The sequence below is a fragment of the Ambystoma mexicanum genome, chromosome 4p, assembly GCF_040938575.1.
Source record: "Ambystoma mexicanum isolate Mex_15411 chromosome 4p, UKY_AmexF1_1, whole genome shotgun sequence".
Taxonomy (NCBI): Eukaryota; Metazoa; Chordata; class Amphibia; order Caudata; family Ambystomatidae; genus Ambystoma; species Ambystoma mexicanum.
This window is the reverse complement of record NC_090927.1, coordinates 411,871,375-411,892,119: the sequence shown is the minus strand read 5'-3', so window position 1 is coordinate 411,892,119 and position 20,745 is coordinate 411,871,375. Positions and strand designations below refer to the sequence as shown.

Sequence of the window (20,745 nt, the reverse complement as noted above, 5' to 3'; positions counted from 1 at the left end):
ATGCTGGAGAACAACAGTTACAGGTAAGTAACTTGTTCCCTCTCCAGCACGGGGTCTGGCATGGATTCACATGCTCATGAATACAAGAAAACATAGCAGTACACACATGCACAACCACGGGAGGTGGCAAGGCTCGACATTAAGCATTTCAACAACTCAACATTAAGCATCTCTTACCTTCTCACCAGGCTCACCGTCAAGCGAACAGGTTGCGCAGCACTGCCTAGCCGACTCTGTACTCCACACTGGAGTCCCAGTCGACATAGTAGAATCTCATGAAGGTGTGTGTCGACCTCCACGTAGCAGCCCTGCAGATGTCCAGCAGGGGCACACCAGACAGGAACGCCGTAGTAGCAGCGATCGCTCTGGTCGAATGGGGCCTCGGACGGCCGGGCAACGCTCAGTTTGACAACCTGGTTCACAGCGCCAAAGTTCACAAACAGCTGGGTCTTCCGAAAACTCTTTGTGCGGTCCACGTAGAACTTCAGTGCTCTAACCACATCCAGCGAGTGCAAAGTCCTCTCAGCCGGCAACGAAGGCGACGGGAACAAAACCGGTAACACCAAGGGCTAGTTGAGATGGAAGTCCGACGGCACCTTGGGCATGAAGGAGGGGTGCGTCCTCAGCACTACCCTCGTCTTGTGGAATGTCAGATATGGAGGTTTACAGGAGGGGGCCCGGATCTCTCCCACTCGTCGTGCGGAGGTGATGGCCACAAGAAACGCTGTCTTCCACAATAGAAACTTCAGTATCGCCGAATGCAGAGGCTCGAATGGAGGCCCATGAGCCTGGTCAGCACCACGTTGAGCAGCCACGCCGGGCCGGAGACTTCACCAGCGGAACAATCCTTTCATGAACTCCTTTACCAGGCGGTGCGACCACAGCGAGAACCACCACAGTTCTGGTTTAGCGGGGAATGACCGCCAGATTAATTTTGATGGATGCATGCGCCAGCCCCACCTTGGCCAGCGACAGCAAGTACGGCAGCACTTGAGGGCCCTTATCTGTAGAGGGTTGATCATCTCTGCACGGCACCAGACAGAGAACCTCTTCCATTTGTGTCTATAGCACTTAAGAGTTGAGGACGCCCTGGCCTTGGCAAGTACCTCCTTGCAGTCTGCCAGGATATCGTAGTTTCCAAACTCTAATGCTGCAAGAGCCAGGCCTGTAGGTTCAGTGATCCTGGGTCGTGGTGCAGGATTGCGGCTCCTTCCCTGGCGAGAAGATCTGCGTCCGCCGGTAGTTTGACTGAGGGGGACGCCGACATGTCCAGAAGGTCCGGGCACCACATCTGCCTCGGCCACGCTGGTGCGACGAGGATCATCTTGCACCGGGACCATCCGGAGTTGTCTGATGAGTTGCAGAAGCAACGGCAATGGTAGGAACGCATAGAGGAACAGGCCGTCCCAGGGGAAGGAGAATGCATCGCCCATGCTACCCAGCTGGGGAAACCTGCTGGCGAACCTCCGGCACTTGGTGTTCGTCGCCGTCGCGAACAGGTCTATCTGGGGATAGGTGATCCACTTGGTCCTGCCGGAGCTCCCACTCGTGGCACGCGTGCAACTCCCTGCTGAGCAAGTCGGCAACTGTGTTCTTTACTCCTGCCAGGTGGAAGGATACCAGGAACATCCTCCTGGGCGACGGCCCAGTGCCACAAGTCCTGCGCTGCCTTGGATAGAGCTGGGGATCTGGTGCCCTCCTGCTTCCGGATGTAGAACATCGTGGTGGTGTTGTCGGTGAAGACCCGTACCACTTTGCCCTTGAGGGACGGGAGGAAGGACCTGAGGGCCCAGAACACAGCCCAGAGTTCCAGGACGTTGATGTGAAGAGACCTCTCCTCCGGGGGTCTGGAAGTCCATGCCCGCCACGCCCCACCACCGGATCACCTGACGGAAGGTCTTGTTGAGGGAGATCCTGTCTTCGAGGTCTCCCGTCACTTGTACCCAAAAGCCGTCGAGAAATTCCTGCAGAGGCTGCATCCGCAACCTGCACAGCCACACGAGGTAGATGCATGACGACATCAAGCCAAGCAGAGACTTCATGGACCTCACCCTGGCAACCTCTGTGGTCAACAGCCGTTGTACCTTGCCCAGGATGGCCTTGATCCTCTCCTCCGACGGTGACGCCAGCCGCGCCACTGAGTCTTGCTCCCAGGAACAGGGCGTCCTGCGATGGCACCAAGCAGGACGTCGCAAAGTTTATTGAGAACCCCAGTTCCGTGAGCAGGCGGATGGTCCTCACTGTGCGGTCGCTCGGATGAGCCAATCGTCCAGGTAGGGGTAGACGTGGATCCCCTGCAGGAGCAGCCGCGCCGCCACAGGTGCCAGGTACTAAGTGAAGCCCCTATGACGCCGATTTCAAACCGAAGGGCAGTGCCTTGAACTGGTAGTGCCACCCCTGGACCACGAAGCGCAGAAACCTTTGATGTCCTTTGTGTATGGGGATGTGGAAGTAGGCATCCTCCAAGTCCAGCGACAACAGGAAATCGCCTTCCTCCAGTTGTCCCAGCACATGCTGAAGGGTGACCATCCGGAACTTCTGGGCTTTTTTTGAATTTGTTGAGGCGGCGGAGGTCTAGAATGGGCCGCCAGCCGCCGGTCTTCTTTCGGACAAGGAAGTACCGCAAGTATACTCCGGAGCCCCGGAGTCTCTTTGGGATGAGTTCCATCACGCCCTTTTTCAGCATTGCTCGTACCTCCAGAAGCAGCTGTGGAATGTGGTTTTCCTTCCTGGCCACTGGTGGAAACTGAGGGCACCTTTTTTGGAACTCCAGAGTGTGCCCATGGGCCAGGGCATCCAGCACCCAACGGTCAGTGGAGATGGACTTCCACACGCTGACGAAGTTTGCCAGCCGGCCCCCACCGGGAGGTTGGGTGGGGGCCCAACATCACGGCTGGTTCAGTCTTGCTTCGCCGAGGCTTTGCCCCCTTGGGCTCCTTGGCGACGACGACGGCGTCCACCGGCCTAGTTGCGGCCTCTGTAGGCTTCTTGAGACGAGGAGCAGGCCGCTTGTCGGTACGACGAGGAGCTGCCGCTGAATACTTTGGATGCACATTGCGACTTGCCTACAGCAGTCCGAAAGGATGGCCGCCGCTGATGAAGAGAACCCAAGGCGCAGGCCATCTCGGTGTCCGCCTTGATGGCATGCAGTGACTCGTCCACTGCCTTGCCGAACAGGTTGTTCTGGTCGAAGGGCATGTCCTGGTCTGCACGTCCTGATGGAAGTCGGTGACCCTGAGCCAACCACGCCAGCGGAGGCAAACGCTGTTGCCCATCTGGTGAAAACCAGCGTCAGCGATGTCTGTGGCCACCGTGATGGTGTGGTCCGAAGCCACCTCGCCTTCCTGCATGATTTCCAGGGCTTCCGCCCTCTTGTCATCTGGGAGGAAGTCCAGGAGGGGAGCGATCTTAAACCAAAGCTCCCTGTCGTAGCGGGCCACGATCGTGCGGGCGGTGACCGCCTTTATGATCGTCGCTGCTGACGAGGTGACCCTGTTGTACCATGGCGTCCAGTTTCTTCCCTTTGTCGTGCGACGTGGAAGTTGATGCCGTCGGCCCAGCCGATTTCTTCTTGGCCGCCGCAGAGGCCACAGAATCAGGGGATGGCTGCGCCCTGAGGCACATAGGAGCAGAGTCTGGGACCCGGTACTTCTTCTCGTACCGGTCACTCTTCGCAGGGGCCGTGGAGGCATTCTTCAGAAGGGACAGTGCTTCATCCCAGATGTCGTCCAGTAAAGGTACTGAAAGGACGGTCTTCCACTTGGCCTCCCGTCGCTGGTAGAGGAACCCCTCCTTCTGCTCCTCGGGGCATAGCTGGAAAAGCTCTGATGCCCTGGCGATCATGGCGTGAAAGGAGCCAATTTCGTCGGGCGGGGAAGCCCGGGCAGGGGTTGATGGGAGATCCGTTTCATCGTCACCGCCATCGTCCGTCGTCGCCGTCTCCGTCTCATCCCTCGGTGGGGGGGATGGAGGTGAAGGCTGGAAAGGTGGAGGAGGGTGGACTCTCCTCCGCTTGGGTGCAGGACTCCCTGACGGTCCAGGCTCTGATGGATCGTCCACCGGCAGTAAGGGCAGCCTTGTCCTTATCTCGGTGTACAGGGTTTGCAGTGCCAGCAAAATGTCATCCTGCCTGTCCGTAGTGTTAGGAAAGATTTCATATTGTAGGTAATTTTCCCTCCTTGTGACAACCCCCAAACTTTTTGCTGTTGTTTTACACCTTGATCTAGACTTTGCAAGAGAAGCGCAGCCTTCCGCCGCACTCCTCTGGGCTTTCGCTCAATTCTTATGGGGAAACTGACATGCCCTTAAGACAGTCAGTACTGGGAGACTTTGTTTCCCTTAGTCCTTTCCTCATGTTGCAGCTTTTGTGCAACATGAAACAAGAGTGCACCGTAACTTACATTACCGCACTCTTGGGTCTCTAGTCATTCCAAAGGCCCTAGAAACTCTCACTGGACTTATTATGAGCTGTGCAAGTGTGTCACAGATGGTACTGGTGGCAGCTATCATTTCTCTTGTGTTTTGAAAACTTTCTCGCCATGTTATCCGCGCTTACCGCGTTTGGCACAAATGTGTGGCCTGGCTCCAAAATGGCCATGTCACGAGGTTCTTTGTCCTGTCCGCTGACCGTCTTGCCCCTTCACCTTCCCCCAGGTCGAGCTGACCGGGGGCAGTCCTTATTTGGTCATGCACTTTCCCGCAAAACCCCAAAGCTTTCGCGGGCTTCTGCATGCCTTGTGTGTGCCTCCAGGATGTGGGCTGGGATGTCTGGTCCCAATACACATCCTGGGTGCCAGAGAGTCTGGAGTGTCCTGAATGCCTGGGACCACTGTGGTCCGTGATAGGTCCACATATGGTGTGAGTGTTTGTGAGCAGATCTCCCATTGGGTCCTCTCAGTTTTGGCGCGAAGGGAACTTTGGATAAGAGGAGGCTGGAAACACCACTACCATGTCGATCTCCTGAGTTCACACTGAACAAGGGATAAGGAGCCAAGTATCCTGCAACAAGAAGCAGAGTCGAGGAACCGCTGATGACCCGCTGAAGGTTTGGCACCCTGAACTGCTGTCGTCCTGCGAGACCCCTCTGCATCTGATTGTCCTAGAAGGTCTGCAAAGGCGCTTCCACCCATTGGAATAGTGGGATCAACTATTCCCGGCACCTTCATCAAACCCTGCAAGTAAGCCTCTTCAGAAGTGTCCCTGGGCCAACCAGTGGGCTGACCAGCTTACGCAGGACGCTTTGCTCGGTCACCGCCGCCGTTTCGGGGAAGCCTTCGAAACTTGGTTTACTGCTTGCTCAGCATCCACGGCACCCTCACACCGAATTTCGTACACTTGGCATTCCCAGGTCTGAAGTGAGACGAGTGCGCTCGGACCAGAGTAAACACAGTTGCCGTGTTGCCCTGCTGTGGTAACAACCTGTGCACGTCCGCTGCATTTGGGACACCCTCTACCGTGCATCCTGCTATGCAGAATCAACACAGTGTCGAGACATCCTGATCATCGCAGCTGAACCTGCCAGCAATGTAAACTGAACTGGAGAAGTCTGGGTCTGCCTGCGTCGGGGACCGGTGAGTAGTCCATACCCCAACCGGTGGCCCCTCGCACAGGAGCCCGCCTCTTTTCTACCGCTGTTGCAAAATAGCGACTCTATCCCGCACTCTCACCCTGCCTCTGCCCACAAGTGGAGGCCTTGCTTGAGTAGTGGGGACTTGTTCTGCATCGCTTCAATCACCTTCCTGAACTGCCTGATATCCTCGAAGAGGCCCTCTTTTGTCCATTGGCACCAGCGCGTGCAGGTACTTTTGAGCATAAGGCTCCTCTCTTCGTAGGGCTCGGACTTCCTCCTAGTTAGGTGTATTTCAGATGTCGAACTGGGTCTAATGATTACTTGCACTGCCTGTTTTCCTCCCCATCTAGGTGGTTTACATATTACGTGCTCCTAACTCCTTAGACCCCTCGGTCTTGTATATATATTGTATTGATTGTGATGTGTTGGTTTACTTTAGTATTATTGTGATTCTTTGCTATGGTCGATGTTGCAAAGGCCTTGTAATAAATGTGTCTATATTTTCAATATAATACCTGTCTGAAGTAATTTGTAAGTGTCCTTGCTTTGTGTGCTCATTGAGGTCTTTCCGTCACCCTCACCCCTCTTGAGAGTTAGTCTTGACCGCCGCCATCGCTACCCTGATTGGTCTGGCTTGTCCAGAGGTTACCCTGTTCCAAGAAACTAGGCTGGCCTTCTGAACCTCTGCCCCTCCAGGTCTGAGTTCAAAAATCCATCTTAACAGTAGGCAGTTGCATCAGGAGCATTGGCAGTGGCGTGGTGTCCGGTTCCTCCTCGGCCTGCCGTTCTTCGTCGGCTCCTTCGCTCTCCACGTCCGCCTCGTCGGGATCCTTCCCGCTGACCTTCTCCTCTAACTTCTTGTTAAGTGTTGCATTGACGATAGCCAGCTCGTCCTCGGAAGAGGTATCGGAGTCTGTCAGGGCTACCTGCCCGCTCCCCCTCTTTCACATCCCAGGGTTTCACAGGGGTCCTTTCGATAGGCTGGAAAGACAGTTCCCTCCGGGGCAGGGAAACTCTAGGCCTGGAAGTCGTCTCCACTGGGGTTGCCTCCGTAGGCTTCGCCAGGGCTGCCACGACTCCCTCAATCGAGGCCTTAGCCGGGTGAATCAGGGCCTTCACGACCTTGGGCGCGTCTGAGGCCTTCACCGTGGGGGGAGGGTCACCGCCTCGTTCTCCCTTAGCTTTCTCTGTAGGGTGCCGGGGCTTCTCCCGAAGCTTACCCGGGTTGTCTGACTTCCTTTTCACTGAGCTGGAGCGTTGGCTCGTGGTTGACGGCGTCTGTGACATCACGCCCTGCCTTGCAGCCGAGGAGCCCGAACCAACGGGGTTCCCGTTGCCCGCAGACTCACGCTGCTTTGCCTTCTGTTGGGCCCCTGTCGCCGGAGTGCCCTCACAGGTCTTACAAGACCTCTCAGACTTCTTCTTCTCACCTGCTGCCGGGCTCTTCGCCTCCAGCCAGTCAGCAAGTCGTTTACGACAATCCTTCATGGTCCGGATGGACATGTTCTTGCAGAACGCACAGTCGTCCTCCACGTGCGACTTGTCGGCGTGAAGGCAGTATGGACACCGGGAGTGCTCATCCTCCTTGAAGAAGTTCTGCAGTCCACATCCTGGCCAGATCCTAAACAGCTTGGATCCAGCGGGCGTCGAGCCTCGTTTGTCCTGGGCCATGTCCACGCGGGGTAGGCCTCAAAGGTCTTCCGGAAGCCTCAAAGAAGTTAACTTCATCGAAAATTGCCCTTGAGGGGTGTAGAAATTTCCGAAATGGGCCCCCGTTGATCGGAAGAAGAAACGGTGGAGCTTGAGGCTCGAATTGACTGAAAAATAAAGGATAAACTCTTTGAAAAAACGCAACACGCAGTAAAAACTCAAGAGCTAAGCACGAGGACTTCCAACACTTGAACGTGTGGTAAAAATCTGAAGATGGCTGCCAGAGGAGGGGCTTAGGTAGAAGGCAGTCATTGGCTGGGGGCAGTATGTCCCAGAGACCAGTGATTGGTTATTAGTAGAACGACAGTTCAGAAACGAAACTGCAACTGATTTTTTCTTTACCGAAGATTCCCAGCCTGACGACGGGGAATATTCATGAGCATGTGAATCCATGCCAGACCCCATGCTGGAGAAGCTGGGATACGACCAGAGGGAGAACCAGGCGACCGGGGAGGCGACATGGAAGCCTGGAGAGCTGATGCAGGGCTTTGGGAGATGGCAGCAAGGCTCTCCTCCGAGGATGAGAAGAGAAACAGCCGGACGCCCGAGAAGTGTCTTGCGAGTCAGCTGGAAACCGGCGTGATAGACTTACAGAGACTGAGAGGTGCTGGTACGACCTCTAGTGGGTGGGTCATGCAGTCCAACAACGGTGCTGAGACCACCTACCATAGCCTACAGCAAAGCCGCGTCTGTGATTCTCGGGAAAGAGAAAGAGACCGTGGAGCAGGCGTATCCTATCAGGGCGGGACCAAGTGGTCCGACAGTTACACCGAGGCAGTCCACAATAACGTAATGCGGAGAGAGGCAGGATTCAGAGAACTACTAAAGACCGAAGTTGAAATTAGAAGTGTGGACACGAGACCCATGGCAAATCCAGTAACAAGTTCCCCGAGAGAATGTAACAGGAACACAAACAAGTCCAGGAGTGGGCCGGGAAGTTACGAGACTGTAAACTATAACCAAGTAGCGAAACCTGTAAACCATTTGTGAGACAGTTCCCAGGCCAGTTCCACATATGTGTGGTGCTGGAAAGATGAGAAGAACGCCAGGAACAGATCCACTGTCCCAATAGGGGCGGACCAAAATTAGTACGAAAGACGGTGAAAACCTCCCTAAGGAAACTACAAAACCCTACTAAGAAAGGATAAAGACATCGGGGAACCAGCTAGGAGAAGGGAGAAATTCTCCTCGCACCACAAGAACTATATGTGATGATTTATTTTCTGTTAGGTCACGGAGAACCTGGAACTTTTCTTTAAAACACGTGAGGGGCGTTTGGACAGGAAGGGAGTCATTCTCCTGGATTATTAACAGTAGCTGGGCTTTATTGCATTTTTTTGTAGTGACAGTGATAGAGTAGGTGCCTTTGTGACCTGGATGGTGTTTGTTTTGACTCACATGGACTTTGTGACGAGCGCCCGTGTTTCTTTAGTTTAGGTAGGGAAATCCCTTTAGAGTTAGGGATAGATAGGTGTTGTTTTATTTTTTTTAAAAAGTCTATAGCAACCATTACGGCACCACTTGGTTTGTCTCTTCATTCCTTGTCGCCACTGGGGCATGGGGGGGGGGGGGGGGGGGGGGTTGGAGAGGAGAGCATGCCTTACAAGGAAAACATCATGGTGCCCTCTCAGCACTCATATCACTAGCCTCAAGCAGAAAAGTTAAATGTCACTTTCTTACATTCAGTCTCACACTCTCTCTCTCATAGTTGTATCCCGTGTGAAAAAGGATCTGGGAGCTGGCACATGAGGGAAGGTGGCAGCCTGGAGACTCCACTCATTACGATACTCTACATGGTAAGCATTGGGGGAGGCAAGAGCATTTGGTCAGGAGAAAGGTCTACTTGGAACATGAGAACCCCACGCACCCATTTCGCATTGCCTAGAATGTTGGTTGGCAGGCTGAGAGTCACCCGAAACCTCACTCTTACTTACAATGGTACTGTGCTCAGTGGCCAGCTGTGAATTCTATAAGAGGGCCGTGCCAAAATTCCTGGGTGTTTCTCCCAGAGCTCTACCCAAATGTCTCCCACAAACCTCCTACCCCTTCCACACAGTACACACCAAATTAAAATGACTCCCTGCTCACACCAGGCATTGAGGAATCTCCATAACTTCAGTTTGTTTCAGAATGATGGTGCAACTCTGCAGGGTGTTCTTCACAATGAAATGAGGACCATAACAGTAGATGTAGCCACATGCCTGATGAAGTTGGGTGCACCATGCCTTGGGCTAAAGAAGGAGAGCTTGTATGAATGTGAGGACACGCAAGCCAAGAGTGAAACAAGTGCATTTGGGTGGGGGGAGGATAGGATTGGTAATACAAAACACTGCAGTCTCGATTTTTCTCTGGCTGATTGCTAGGTAATGGCCTCTGCTCAAGGTACTTTGAAAGCTTTGCATTTATATCATTTTAAGGGCTGTCCTACCAGATATAGGGAGGGGCTTTCGAGCATTATCATATGCACAAGGTGCGTGCATTCCTAACGGGGGCTCTCCTGGGCCCAGGAAGGCGCTGCCTAAAACTTTAACAGCTATTTGTACTACAAATGGGAGTGGAAGAGATAAGGTTTGCTTTCCTTGTGTGAGATGGGGTTGTTGACTGAGTAGAAAAATTACTCACCGTTGATAATGTTCTCTTTGATGGATGATCCTCCCACAGATTTCTCATCTTAGATATATTCATATCCTGCTTTGCAGTCTCCGAATTTCTTTGAGAGCAGGGGGCGCAGTGCGGCATCGTTGATGATTATTATTCCCGCGTCCGGACATTATGTCGATGACAGTATAAATAGCAAGTACTGTGTTCGTTGCACCAGTTTCTAGTTTTTCCCTCTTTTGCTCAGCCGCCTTGATCAATAAACAACCTGCAAGGGCGTTGAAAGAGAGAAGTGAACAAAAATGTGCCCACAATCAGAGGAGTAGGCTAGGAAGGCAATGAGGAATCAGTGGGGGAAACATCCATCAGAAAGAACATTACATGGGGTGAGTAATTTGTTCTTCTAACGAATTGTGCCCTCCCACGGATCACTCATCTTAGATAGACTCCTATAACAGTTTTGGAGATGGATGTGGGAGGAGTGGATTCTGGTGTCAAAAGGGATCTGAGCCTGGAAGAGGGGGATCCATGGTCCAAGCCCGGATGAGGTGAATTTATGAGTAAGAGAATCTTGACAAAAGGGGGGAACTTTCGTGTTTTGCGTGCTGCATCAGACCCTCTGCAGGAAGAGACTTTGAATGGCAAAGAGACTTTGGCACAGAAGGATCTGATACATAGATATTGAACTGTACGTGGAACAAAAGGAACTACAAGTACCAGCAGTCACTGGGAAAGAAGGAAATACTGTTTGTTTTGACAAGTAAAGTGAACTTCTGTTTCAAGGCGGAGGAAGCACGTGTTTTGACAAGTGACGTTTCTTTTGAGAATCCTTTTTTTGTTTCTTAAAGACTTTGCCAGAGTGGTGCGAGACCAGTTGAACCAGTGAACTGTGTCCTCACACCGAGGAAGCCAGAGTGTGCACGAGGCTCAAACGGACTGCCTTGTCCCGTGCTGAAAGCCAGGTGAAGGGAGGCCAACTGCTTAACTGTCCTGCCATATAGTTTCTTGAACAGTTTTCCTTTTTTGCATACACTACTGTCCCACACCATTTTGTATTTAGAAGCAAGGATTGGCAATAGGTTTATTAGCATTTGCCCTTTTATTCTGACAGACTCGACTAGGACTGTGTTATTATTATTTGATGGTTGTAGCTTGCACCCATCCTTCGATTTAGGTTTAGATAGGCATTTAACCAACCCTTTAAAATTCAATTAACATCCTTGAACTGTGTCTCATTTGTGTCACTCTTCATTGATGATAGTAAGCCTTTCCTTACAGTTATCTGTATTACTGTATACTGGAGGTTGCGGGGACACTGGCATTGTGGATTGGGGACATGGCTATGTGATGCATATTAATGGTGCCTTGTGATCCATTTTCTCCCCACCCATTAGTATTATAATGTATAGGGGTTTGCCCCCCAGGCATTGGTCGTACATTTAGCTATAGCAGTGTAGAAGGTCTAAACTAAGTCCCGTTTACTGTTTTTCATATTTACCCTAATTTACTTTGTGTTTCTCATACGACTATAGGCAACTATGTAATAAAGTGTACATTTTTCAGCAGACCGGTGTAGTGTCCTCTTTAGTGTACTCTATTGGGCCTAACTGTACCCGACTACATGCGACCAGCCTTCTACAGTCCCGAGTGACGCCAGGTCTGGTTTGCTATACCGATAGAGAGAGTTTGAATTATCTTTGGTAGACATCCAGTTTTACCCAAAGAATAGATTTTTTTGCACCCCACAAAAGAGGTCTGGGGAAAAATCTACCTAACAAGGACCTGGAATTCAGAATTGTAATTCTTTATTATCGGTTTCCTGAATTTTTTAACCTGTGTTCCCGCAATCCTTTCTAAAATCATATAGATTAGTACTTTCCTTTTAGGGTTATGCCTTGCCTTCGATTTTGGGTTGTGGAGTGTCACAGATGCCCGGAGGAATACACCAACACCCTTGAGAAAGTTCAAGTTATTTAATAAAAAGGAAGGGCTCAAAGAGCTGTACGTCCATCTCTGATGAAGATGCAGTAGCAATACCCTACCTAACCCAGACATCCATATCCCCCTGTTTATTAGCCATTTCTTGTTAAACCTTACTATCCAAACCCTAAAACGAATTGAGGGTTTTGTTGATTTCTAAAGGACATATTGGTGCTACCACTGATCTGTGGTCAATACAAGTGTGTAAACAAATAATTCTCTCTATACACAATAAGTGCATGGACTTTATATTAATATGTCAACTCTTCCCTACAACATGTACATTATCATAGCAAGGACTACACCTGCACAGCCAGAGGTAGAGTTCTAGGTTTTCTGGAGTTATGAAGATGATGGGAGTAATAACCTAAATGGGATTGTTGTAATACATAACAGACTACTTTATTAATGATACGGACTTATTCAGGAAAAGGTAATTGGTCTGCCTAGTGATTGATGTTTATAGGGTAGAGAAGGGTGATGAGAATGGCAAATTGTTAGACATTTGTTTTCTTTTTCTCTCCAATCTCTTATTTGATGTTATTCTCCAACATGTTCTCATACACGTTTATGTCCTTTGGAAAAATCACAATAAAAAGCCTCGAAACAGAAAGTATGCTATGAGGATAATAAAGGATGCTGGTGAACTCACAGCCAACAGGTGTCTGCATTAAAACGTGTCAAAGCTGTGAATCAACAGCATTTGTCTCCTGCACTACATTTGCAAAAATCCATTTTTTGCTTACTTGGAAAAGTCCACACAGTTGAGCAATTCTACCCTTTTCTTGGATTCTCGCTCTTTTCTAGTTTCTGCCTCTTCGATAGGTGACAACAATTCTTCTTCATAAGGGATATCATCTATGTCCACCTCTCCAGGGAGGATAAATCTGTAAAATAAAAAAAAACATGTTTAATCAATATTGCTGCTGTTTAACAAGCAAATTCTCACTTGGACAAAACATCACTTTGATACATGAGCGTTTTGGTAGTTAACTGGTGGCTTGTTAGCGTAGTGCATAGCTATGTAAAAGTAGGACAAGCTCTTACGAGGTTTCTATCCAATACATGTTCTCCCACATAAATACTGTTGGTACCTATGAAGCAAATTTGAGGTATATTCACCCCCATAAATACTGGTGATTCCTATGAAGCAAATTTGGGCCATTAGTCTTTTCCGGAAAGTAAATTCTACATTGAAAAGGAATATAGGTAACGCATCACCTCAAGGAGTAGATTTATTTATTTATTCTAACATTTGTATAGCGCACAAACAGCCCTTGGGCATTGGGGCACTGTTACTTGTGAGGAACTTGGTTACAAGGGAAATGGTAGTTCAGGTTAAACCTATACATTTATACATTCTGGATGGACAGGATAAATACCGTGCTGGCATATGTCACAAGCTTGCAGGGATGTGGTAGATGGCGGTGATTAAGTGAAGAGCAACGTTTTCACTGCTTTGCGGAATGCCATGTGCGAATGTTCTGCTCGTAGGGATGGTGGCAGGGCATTCCATTGTAGGGCTGCAAGGTAGGGGAAGCTGGCGCCTCCTGCTCTGACTCTCTTAATTTTGGGACTGTAAGCATGTTTGTGTAGGGCGTTCTGGTTGGCCTTGTGGATGCAGTGAGGTGAATACTTTGGGAGAATACACTAAGAACACAAGGATCAAGGTTGTTCTTTCAGCTGGGCTGCTTCAAAGAGGGGTCAATGCAGTAGAAAGAGCACTCAAAATGAGAGAAGCCAATAAATATCAACAAAAACACTATCAAATGTTGGTAGGTAGATAAAAGTGCTCTACGTATGTGAGAACAGTATTTTTTCCAGTGCAGTGCATTTTGACCCTATGTTAGAAATGTAAGGCCGAAATGGAGTTTGTTATTGAGACTGTAATGAGAATAAAAGTACAAAATAAATGTACTAAAATCTTTTTGTAAGTCAGAATGTCTTCTAGGTTAAAAAGTAAAAACACATGTCCATTAGAATGAAACCGGGGCTAACAAATGAATACAAAATGATCAGAGCCCCAATACGAACCAGAAAGTGAATACCAGGGAGTAGACTAGGAAGTGTGATGAATCAGAGATAATTCACCCAGAAAACCTGGCCTGGGACACTTCTCATGTGGCCATGGAAAAGCAGACACTTTCTAATACACACCCTGGGGGTGGTGTACTGTGGGAGGATCACATGAGGGTGGGGGGCAGGTCAGGAGGAACAGGAAACCCCTTTTTATAACTTTCCCCGAGGCCCCAAACCTCTAATGGCTTATTGTAAAATAGAAGTTAGAAAAACTTATTTGTGCATTATGAACCTCAATTCCCATAATCCCCAATGTACTGGGACGTAGAAGAGGGCTGCAGAGGAACTGCAAAGTGCAGCTTGTTAAGGAAAATGACCCACACCTGAGGGCAACTGGGAGGTTTAAAAGGCCACCTCAGGTGCAGGCCAAGAGAGAGGAGAAGGAGCACAGCAGTAGTCATAGGTGGAGGAGTTGTGAACTTTCCACATTGCAGCAGAAGTAGAAACTGGAGAAGGAAGACGATGGGACCACTGTCGAGTGCCAAGCAGTAGCCGGTCCTGAGAGACTCTTCCACTCCAGAAGCCTGAATTGCAGAGGTTGTGCAGCGGGAAGCGTCGGAAAGAGAAGCTTGACCCCTAGAGACCTGAATTCCAGAGGCTGTGCAACGATAAGCGAATGTTTGAAGCACTTCCCTCTTGGTAAGGCCATCTCCGGTGGCAGGCGAGCACCGGAGAGCCTTTGGAGCAGAGGAAGCTCTGTGGGCAGTGGCGCGGGCAGCGGCAGATTCAACGCTGCATATTGCGAGAAGCCGCTGAGGAGTATGACCTGGGAGTAGCGAGGCAAACAGATGCGCACGTCATACTGTGTGAGTTCACTAGGCAATTGTGACCCTGGAACGCTCTGTAACCGCTTGCGTGCTCATAACAGGTACCTGAAAAATAAAAAGCAACCGCATAGCGAGAAAAACCTAATGGAAGGTGATTGTGAACCCAAACTGACAATAAGCAGAGAAAGCAGTATTTTGTGAAACAACTTGACTGTGTCTTTAAGCAGATGGGGTTGTGTGGGAGCCAGCAGCAACATCTGACCATCTTAGAACCCAACACAAACTATCATTGACCAAGCCAAAAGAAATTTAAAACAAGGCAATTCTAAATTAAACCATCCTGCCAGTCAAGATGGGGCGAATAGAAATCCAAAGGTTTGTTGCCCATGTTTGCATACGCGCATAAACAAAGCTGGTGAAAACCCACATTGTCAAAGCCAAAGAAAGAGAATATTATTGTCAGTGTTTGGTTAATGAACAAGTGGGGAAACAAGAGTGGCAAGAGGTCTTCCCCTTTGGTAAAGGAGATTTAGAAGGAGTGGAGCATAACTTGCAGAAGTCTTGGAAATAACAGAGGTGTAATAAAGAGCACGAATGTGAATATCGTCTTCCCTGAAGACATTCTCAAATGTGGTGTTGTGATTGAAGAGACAATGTGAAGTTGTTGGAAGCTAACCTTAACCACAGAATCTTTTGTTGCTCATAAGTTCCTGACCTGGCAGGGGAGTACACCAGATGAGTGGTTGAAGCTGAACAATATATCCTGCTCGGGCAGGGGAGTATAACCAAGCAGAGAACTTTTGAAGTAGTAGCCCTGGCAAGGGAGTATACCAGGTGTAATTAAAGTAGTAGGCCTGGCATCTGCAGGGAATTAGTCAACCCATCTGCAGCCTCCTCCTCCCCTTCACCTTCACCTTCCCAGGACCTCTGCAATGCTCTGGCCTCACACTTTCCCACCAAAACTCAGACATTCTGACCACCCTTTCAACACTCCCTCACAACCCATCCCACTAACCCCACCTCACCTCCCCTGCCTCCTCCTTCCTCCTCCGTCCCCATTCTCTCCTGTCACACCTGATGAAGTTACCAGAGTTGTCCGCTCCATGAGTGTCTCTTCTAAACAGGTCACCCCTTGCTTATCCATAACCATCAAGGATAACATTGGCTCTCTTACCCCTGCTCTCACTGATTTCTGCAATCACTCTTTCTTCCCGGGATCCTTCCCTTCCCCCCACTCAAGTACTCCCTTGTATGCCCACACCTGATAAAAGCATCCTCTGACCCCAACTGCCCTACCAGCTATCACCCTATCTCCATCACCCCCTTCCTGGGGAAGCTTCTTCAGAGGCTGGCCTTGCCCCAACTTAATTCTCACACTGAGCTTGGTGTTGGCCTCCATGACCATCAATCTGGATTCGGAGCATTCAGAGGCACGGAAACTGCCCTTCTGAACACCAATGAAGAAATGCTTGCATCTCTGGTCTCCAACTCTCCAGCTGTCCTTATCCTTCTCGATCTCTCCTCTGCATTTGACACTGTTAACCATTCCATCCTAATACAGAGGCTCCATGATACACTTGGTATCTCGGAACGGGCACTGGATTGGCTGTCCTCCTTCCTCACTAACCGCTCCTCCCAAGTCATTGTAGGCACTTTCTCCTCTCCTACTTCCATCTCCACCTGTGGTGTCACCCAGGCTCTATACTCTTCCCCCGGCTCTTTAACATCTACCATGCTCTCCTTGCATGCCTCATCTCCTCTTTCTCCTCCAACTACCAGTATTGCACCAACGAAACACAGCTCTTCTTCAGACTCCCTGCTGACCCTTTTGCACACTCCATCATCCCCAACTGCCTTTCTGCCATCCAGTCCTGGTGCGCCTCCAATGATCTCTGCCTCAACGCCTGTAAAACTGAGATCCTTCCCTTTGGGACTCCTGGTCCCTCCTTCTTCCCTTCTCTCTGGCCTTCCTCCTTGGGCACTTACCCTGTGCCTTCAACAGAAGCCAGGAACCTCTCTTTCCTTCCTCCCTCACACTCAGGACATTGCCAGGAAGTCCAACTATCTGCTCTTCCTTCTCAAAGGAATTCTACCTTTTCTCACTTCCCCTCAGAGGCTCAATGTGACTCAAGCCTTGGTTCTCTCAAGACTTGACTACTGTAACAGCCGTCTGCAACCCCTCCAGCTTATCCAGAATAGGGCAGCGAGACTCCCACACTAAAAAGTCTTCACTGGCGCCTGATTGCTGCAAGAATTAAATTCAAATCCCTCTGCATCATCCACAAGGCTGTCTGGGCCCAGGGACCACATTACCTTCAGCTCTATCTTACTAAATACCCCCCCTATAAACCCTTTCGCTTCTCTGGCACCAACTCTTTGTGTGTAAAGCGTTTTGCTAAACAGAGGGCAGGGGGTTGCTCACTTTCCTCTGCGGGCTGCCTCCTATGGTATAGCCTTCCCCTCCCCTTGTGCCTGGAGCAGGATCTTCTCTAATTTCGGAAGCTCCTTAAGACAGCCTAAAAAGATGTTAGTCTCTGGAAACAGTAATCGTACTGAATGCCTGAATACATAGCTGTTGTGTGTGAAAAGGCCTAAATAGAAGAAATCTGCATTTGTCAAGCACGTTACCCCTAATAGCCGTAAACTGCCCACTAAACAAATCCGATGCGTTTTTCCCCTATGCGATAATGCTAGGATTAGCACTTACATTTCCTAACATGGAGTATTTGAAGAAGATACGATTCCATTAAGGATAGCATTTACTGATGAACATATGTTCAGTTTACAATCTTGGAAAGGGTTTACTGTTACTTCCACTTAATGTCCCAAACCACAACATCTTCTTTGCCTCTCCAACACTGCAACGAACTTGAAAACCAAGTCATTTCAGGCGTCCGAGGAGACCTTGACCGAGATTCATCAATCAGGAAGTGTTTGAAGTGCATATACCGCTAGTGCTTCACACACTATAAATAATGCTGCAATGTATTCCACGGTCACTAATTAGCAAAGTAAATGAAGCCATTATAGTAAATTATAAACGTCAGTACTTCTCAGAGACTACGCATTTCTGTGACGGAGTGAGGAGTCGGGCACTGCGAGGCAGTGCTTTGTTATCGAGGCAGACACTACAGTATAGAGAATGCCGCAAGAGGCCAGAGGGGAAGTACCCTGAACCACCAGAGATGTGACAAAATGCAAAACAAAGTACTACCCGAAGAGCCAAACATGTTTTAAAGTCATAGACCTTCGATTGTAATAGTGGCTTCTCCATTCTTTACACTGGGCACGACACAAGCATCACCAACACCATACAAAGCGATGGAGAAATAAACAAAACAATCAATAACTGTAAAAATCCAAAATTATACTTCATAGTCAAGCTCACCTTTCATTGCATTATGTAATTAAATGCATTACTTTTTGAGGAAAGTTAATTCAAGCTACTGTCCTACAAAAATAAATCACTGCAGTATTGGTTGAGAAGGCCTAATGCTACTGTAGCATGTGCTCCAGGGAATAAATATTCCTGACATCATGGGTTTGCAGACGCCTTCCAGCCTGTTTTAATTTGAGCTTTACTTTTCACCTGGAAAAGCACTTTGCAACAGTCTACAGGGGATTAGCGCCTATGCATGGTTGGAATGGAATGCAGTCTTATTGTTCGATGATTTACAGTACCTGTCCAACTATTCACCGGTAAAGACACCGTTTCTATAATCTCTGCAAACTAACAAAACAAACATGCATAAACATTTGTACCATGCATCAGTGGGGCCCTTAAATGCTCAGACTGGTGATCCTTCGTTCACAAGTGCAATGATTATGAAAGGGCTTCCATTACAAATGGTGTTAGCTGGGAGCATCAATTTTCCCTCAGACCTGCAAAGTCCACTGCTGCCTCCATCACAACTGGGTTGCAATAGTGCTATCTGCATCATTGCCATTAGAGAAATAAATACAGTATACTGTGTGGGAGCGAGAGGCCCTGCGATGTGATTTGGAAAGGTGCCTCGAGGCCTGCGCCGTGCGGCGAGATCGGGACGCCGCCCAGCAAAACCATCGCCTCCGCGGCCGACCAGCCTGTGCGCACTACAAGAAAGGGTCAAGGGTTCCTGGTTACCGAATACCCAACTGAAAAAGTTGCTCGCTGAGGCGGGCCACGGCTTGGTTGGGGTGCGGACCTGACTGGGGTCAGACCGCGAACGGTGACCCTCAGATTACCAGACTGAACACGTGAGTGCCGGTTGCGAAAGTTCCCAAGGAAAGGTAATGTAACGCTCACCTGATTCCCGTAGAGGCGCCGGTCTTGACTGGGCGTATACCGTATCTGCAAAGGTGATGTGTAACACACGGCTGGCTCTTTGGGCTGGACCTCTGTGCACTGTATGTCTGACTTGAAGGGTAAGATGTCTGCAGATAGAAAATATGGGATTAAGGAACTGGGTTATTGAATGTCTCTCTCTTCTTCCCTTTCTCTTCTTCCTGTAGAACCCCAAAGGTTAACGCTCTCACCTTAGGTAAGTGAACGCCGTGCTCTCCATCTGCCTCGGGGCAGGGTGCTGTAACCAGTTTCTTCACTGGATAAGGGGAGCAGGCCTCTTGACTTCAGAGGACTGCTGTCCGTCGTTTACTGCACGAACGGTAAGTTTCGAGTAATTCTAATGTCTTTAAAGTCTTTAGTAATGATGTTTCTTGTTTTGCAGGGTTCTGGCGATGGCGGATGCCGGGCTGAAGTGAGTTGAAGATGGAGCCCGTGTGATGAATAGAAGCGCCTGGAAGCACGTAAGTAAGCGCTTGTTGCCTGCTTCACGATGCGCTCTAACTGTCTTTTTATTTTGCAGGTACAAGTTCGGAGCGGCTGCAGGGTGCCGGAATACCCACTGGGTTAGATGTGGAAAGGAGTAATGGCACGTGAGTATTAAAGTTCCCCAATGTCTTTAAACGCACCTTGTTTTGTCTTTCAGATGCGGGATGCAGCGCCGAAGGCCTCCGGAGCGTGCGAAGAGTTGGTAAGCTTTTGTCTTTCAGATGCCGGAATGCAGTGTGAAGACCTCCGGAGCGCACGAAGAGTAGGTAAGCCTTTGTCTTTCAGATGCCGGAATGCAGCGCGAGGCGTTGGTGACAGCCGATGGACCAGGTAAGTGAAGAGCTGTCACTGAAGACCGTAATGCTAACCTGTTCTTTCTTGTCTTTATAGGTGTTGCTGAAGACTGGATTCAGGATGGTAAGCCTTTTTCCTTAGGCCCAGGATCAGATGCAGAAGACACGATGAGCGTTCTGCTGCAGAGGATGCAGAATAACGCAAAGCAAGATTCATCCATCGGGTGTGGTTTAAATAGCCTCCTGTAGTGCTTAGGTGTCTCCTTCCACAGCCACGCCTAGGTAAGAAAAGAGTTCCTACTTTCCAGAAGAGTTCCAGTGTTCTGAATCTAGGGAGTGGCTCCTGCCCCACCCAACAGGAAACGTAGTTCCAAACAGAAGAGGATCAGAGGCTCAACTGGCAGGCAAGTAAGCAGCAGGGTCTGCTGCAGGTAAGTCCACCCAAGCATTATGAGCCCGGCGCTTCCAGCGCTGGGACTGGGCATAATTATGAGCCTGGTGCCACTGGCGCCAGGACTGGGTCCAAAAGGTCCCAATTGGGACTGGTTGGCACTCGGAACCTGGGTTATGGATCTGCTTCCAAGGGAGTTGGGAAAACCCTGACCTTTTGGAAGCAGAGATCATGACAGGTAAGGGGGAAAAATAAGGGAACAGGGGAACAGGTGGTAGTGGGTTAAAGCCAAGAGTAGGGGCTGTGTGAGTGATGCTAAGGCTTTTCTGATCTATCCTTTATATGGGCATTAGGTTTTGTGAGAAGTAAGAAGAAGAGAAGAGGTATCCTAGCCCGAACGGGGTAGAAGGCGGCGCCACGTAGCATTGTCTTGTCCCGTGCAGATAACTAAGTGAAGATAAAGAGAAAATAGTGGGGTCTCATATATTAAGTAGACTCGGAATAGTTATTTAGAATATTCTTTTTCCGTGTAAGCAAGATTCTTTGGG

At 49.5% G+C, this 20,745-nt stretch overlaps 1 protein-coding gene across 3 annotated transcripts in view; it reads right to left on the bottom strand.

Annotated features, from left to right (window-relative positions):
• Positions 1–20,745, bottom strand: part of NBAS (NBAS subunit of NRZ tethering complex) — a 3,456,930-nt gene that overhangs the window by 2,536,140 nt on the left and 900,045 nt on the right. For all 3 annotated transcript variants that reach the window (XM_069605942.1, XM_069605943.1, XM_069605944.1), the window contains exon 18: positions 12,604–12,744. In XM_069605942.1, coding sequence (XP_069462043.1) covers positions 12,604–12,744 — 141 coding nt within the window. The remainder of the gene's footprint in view (positions 1–12,603; positions 12,745–20,745) is intronic.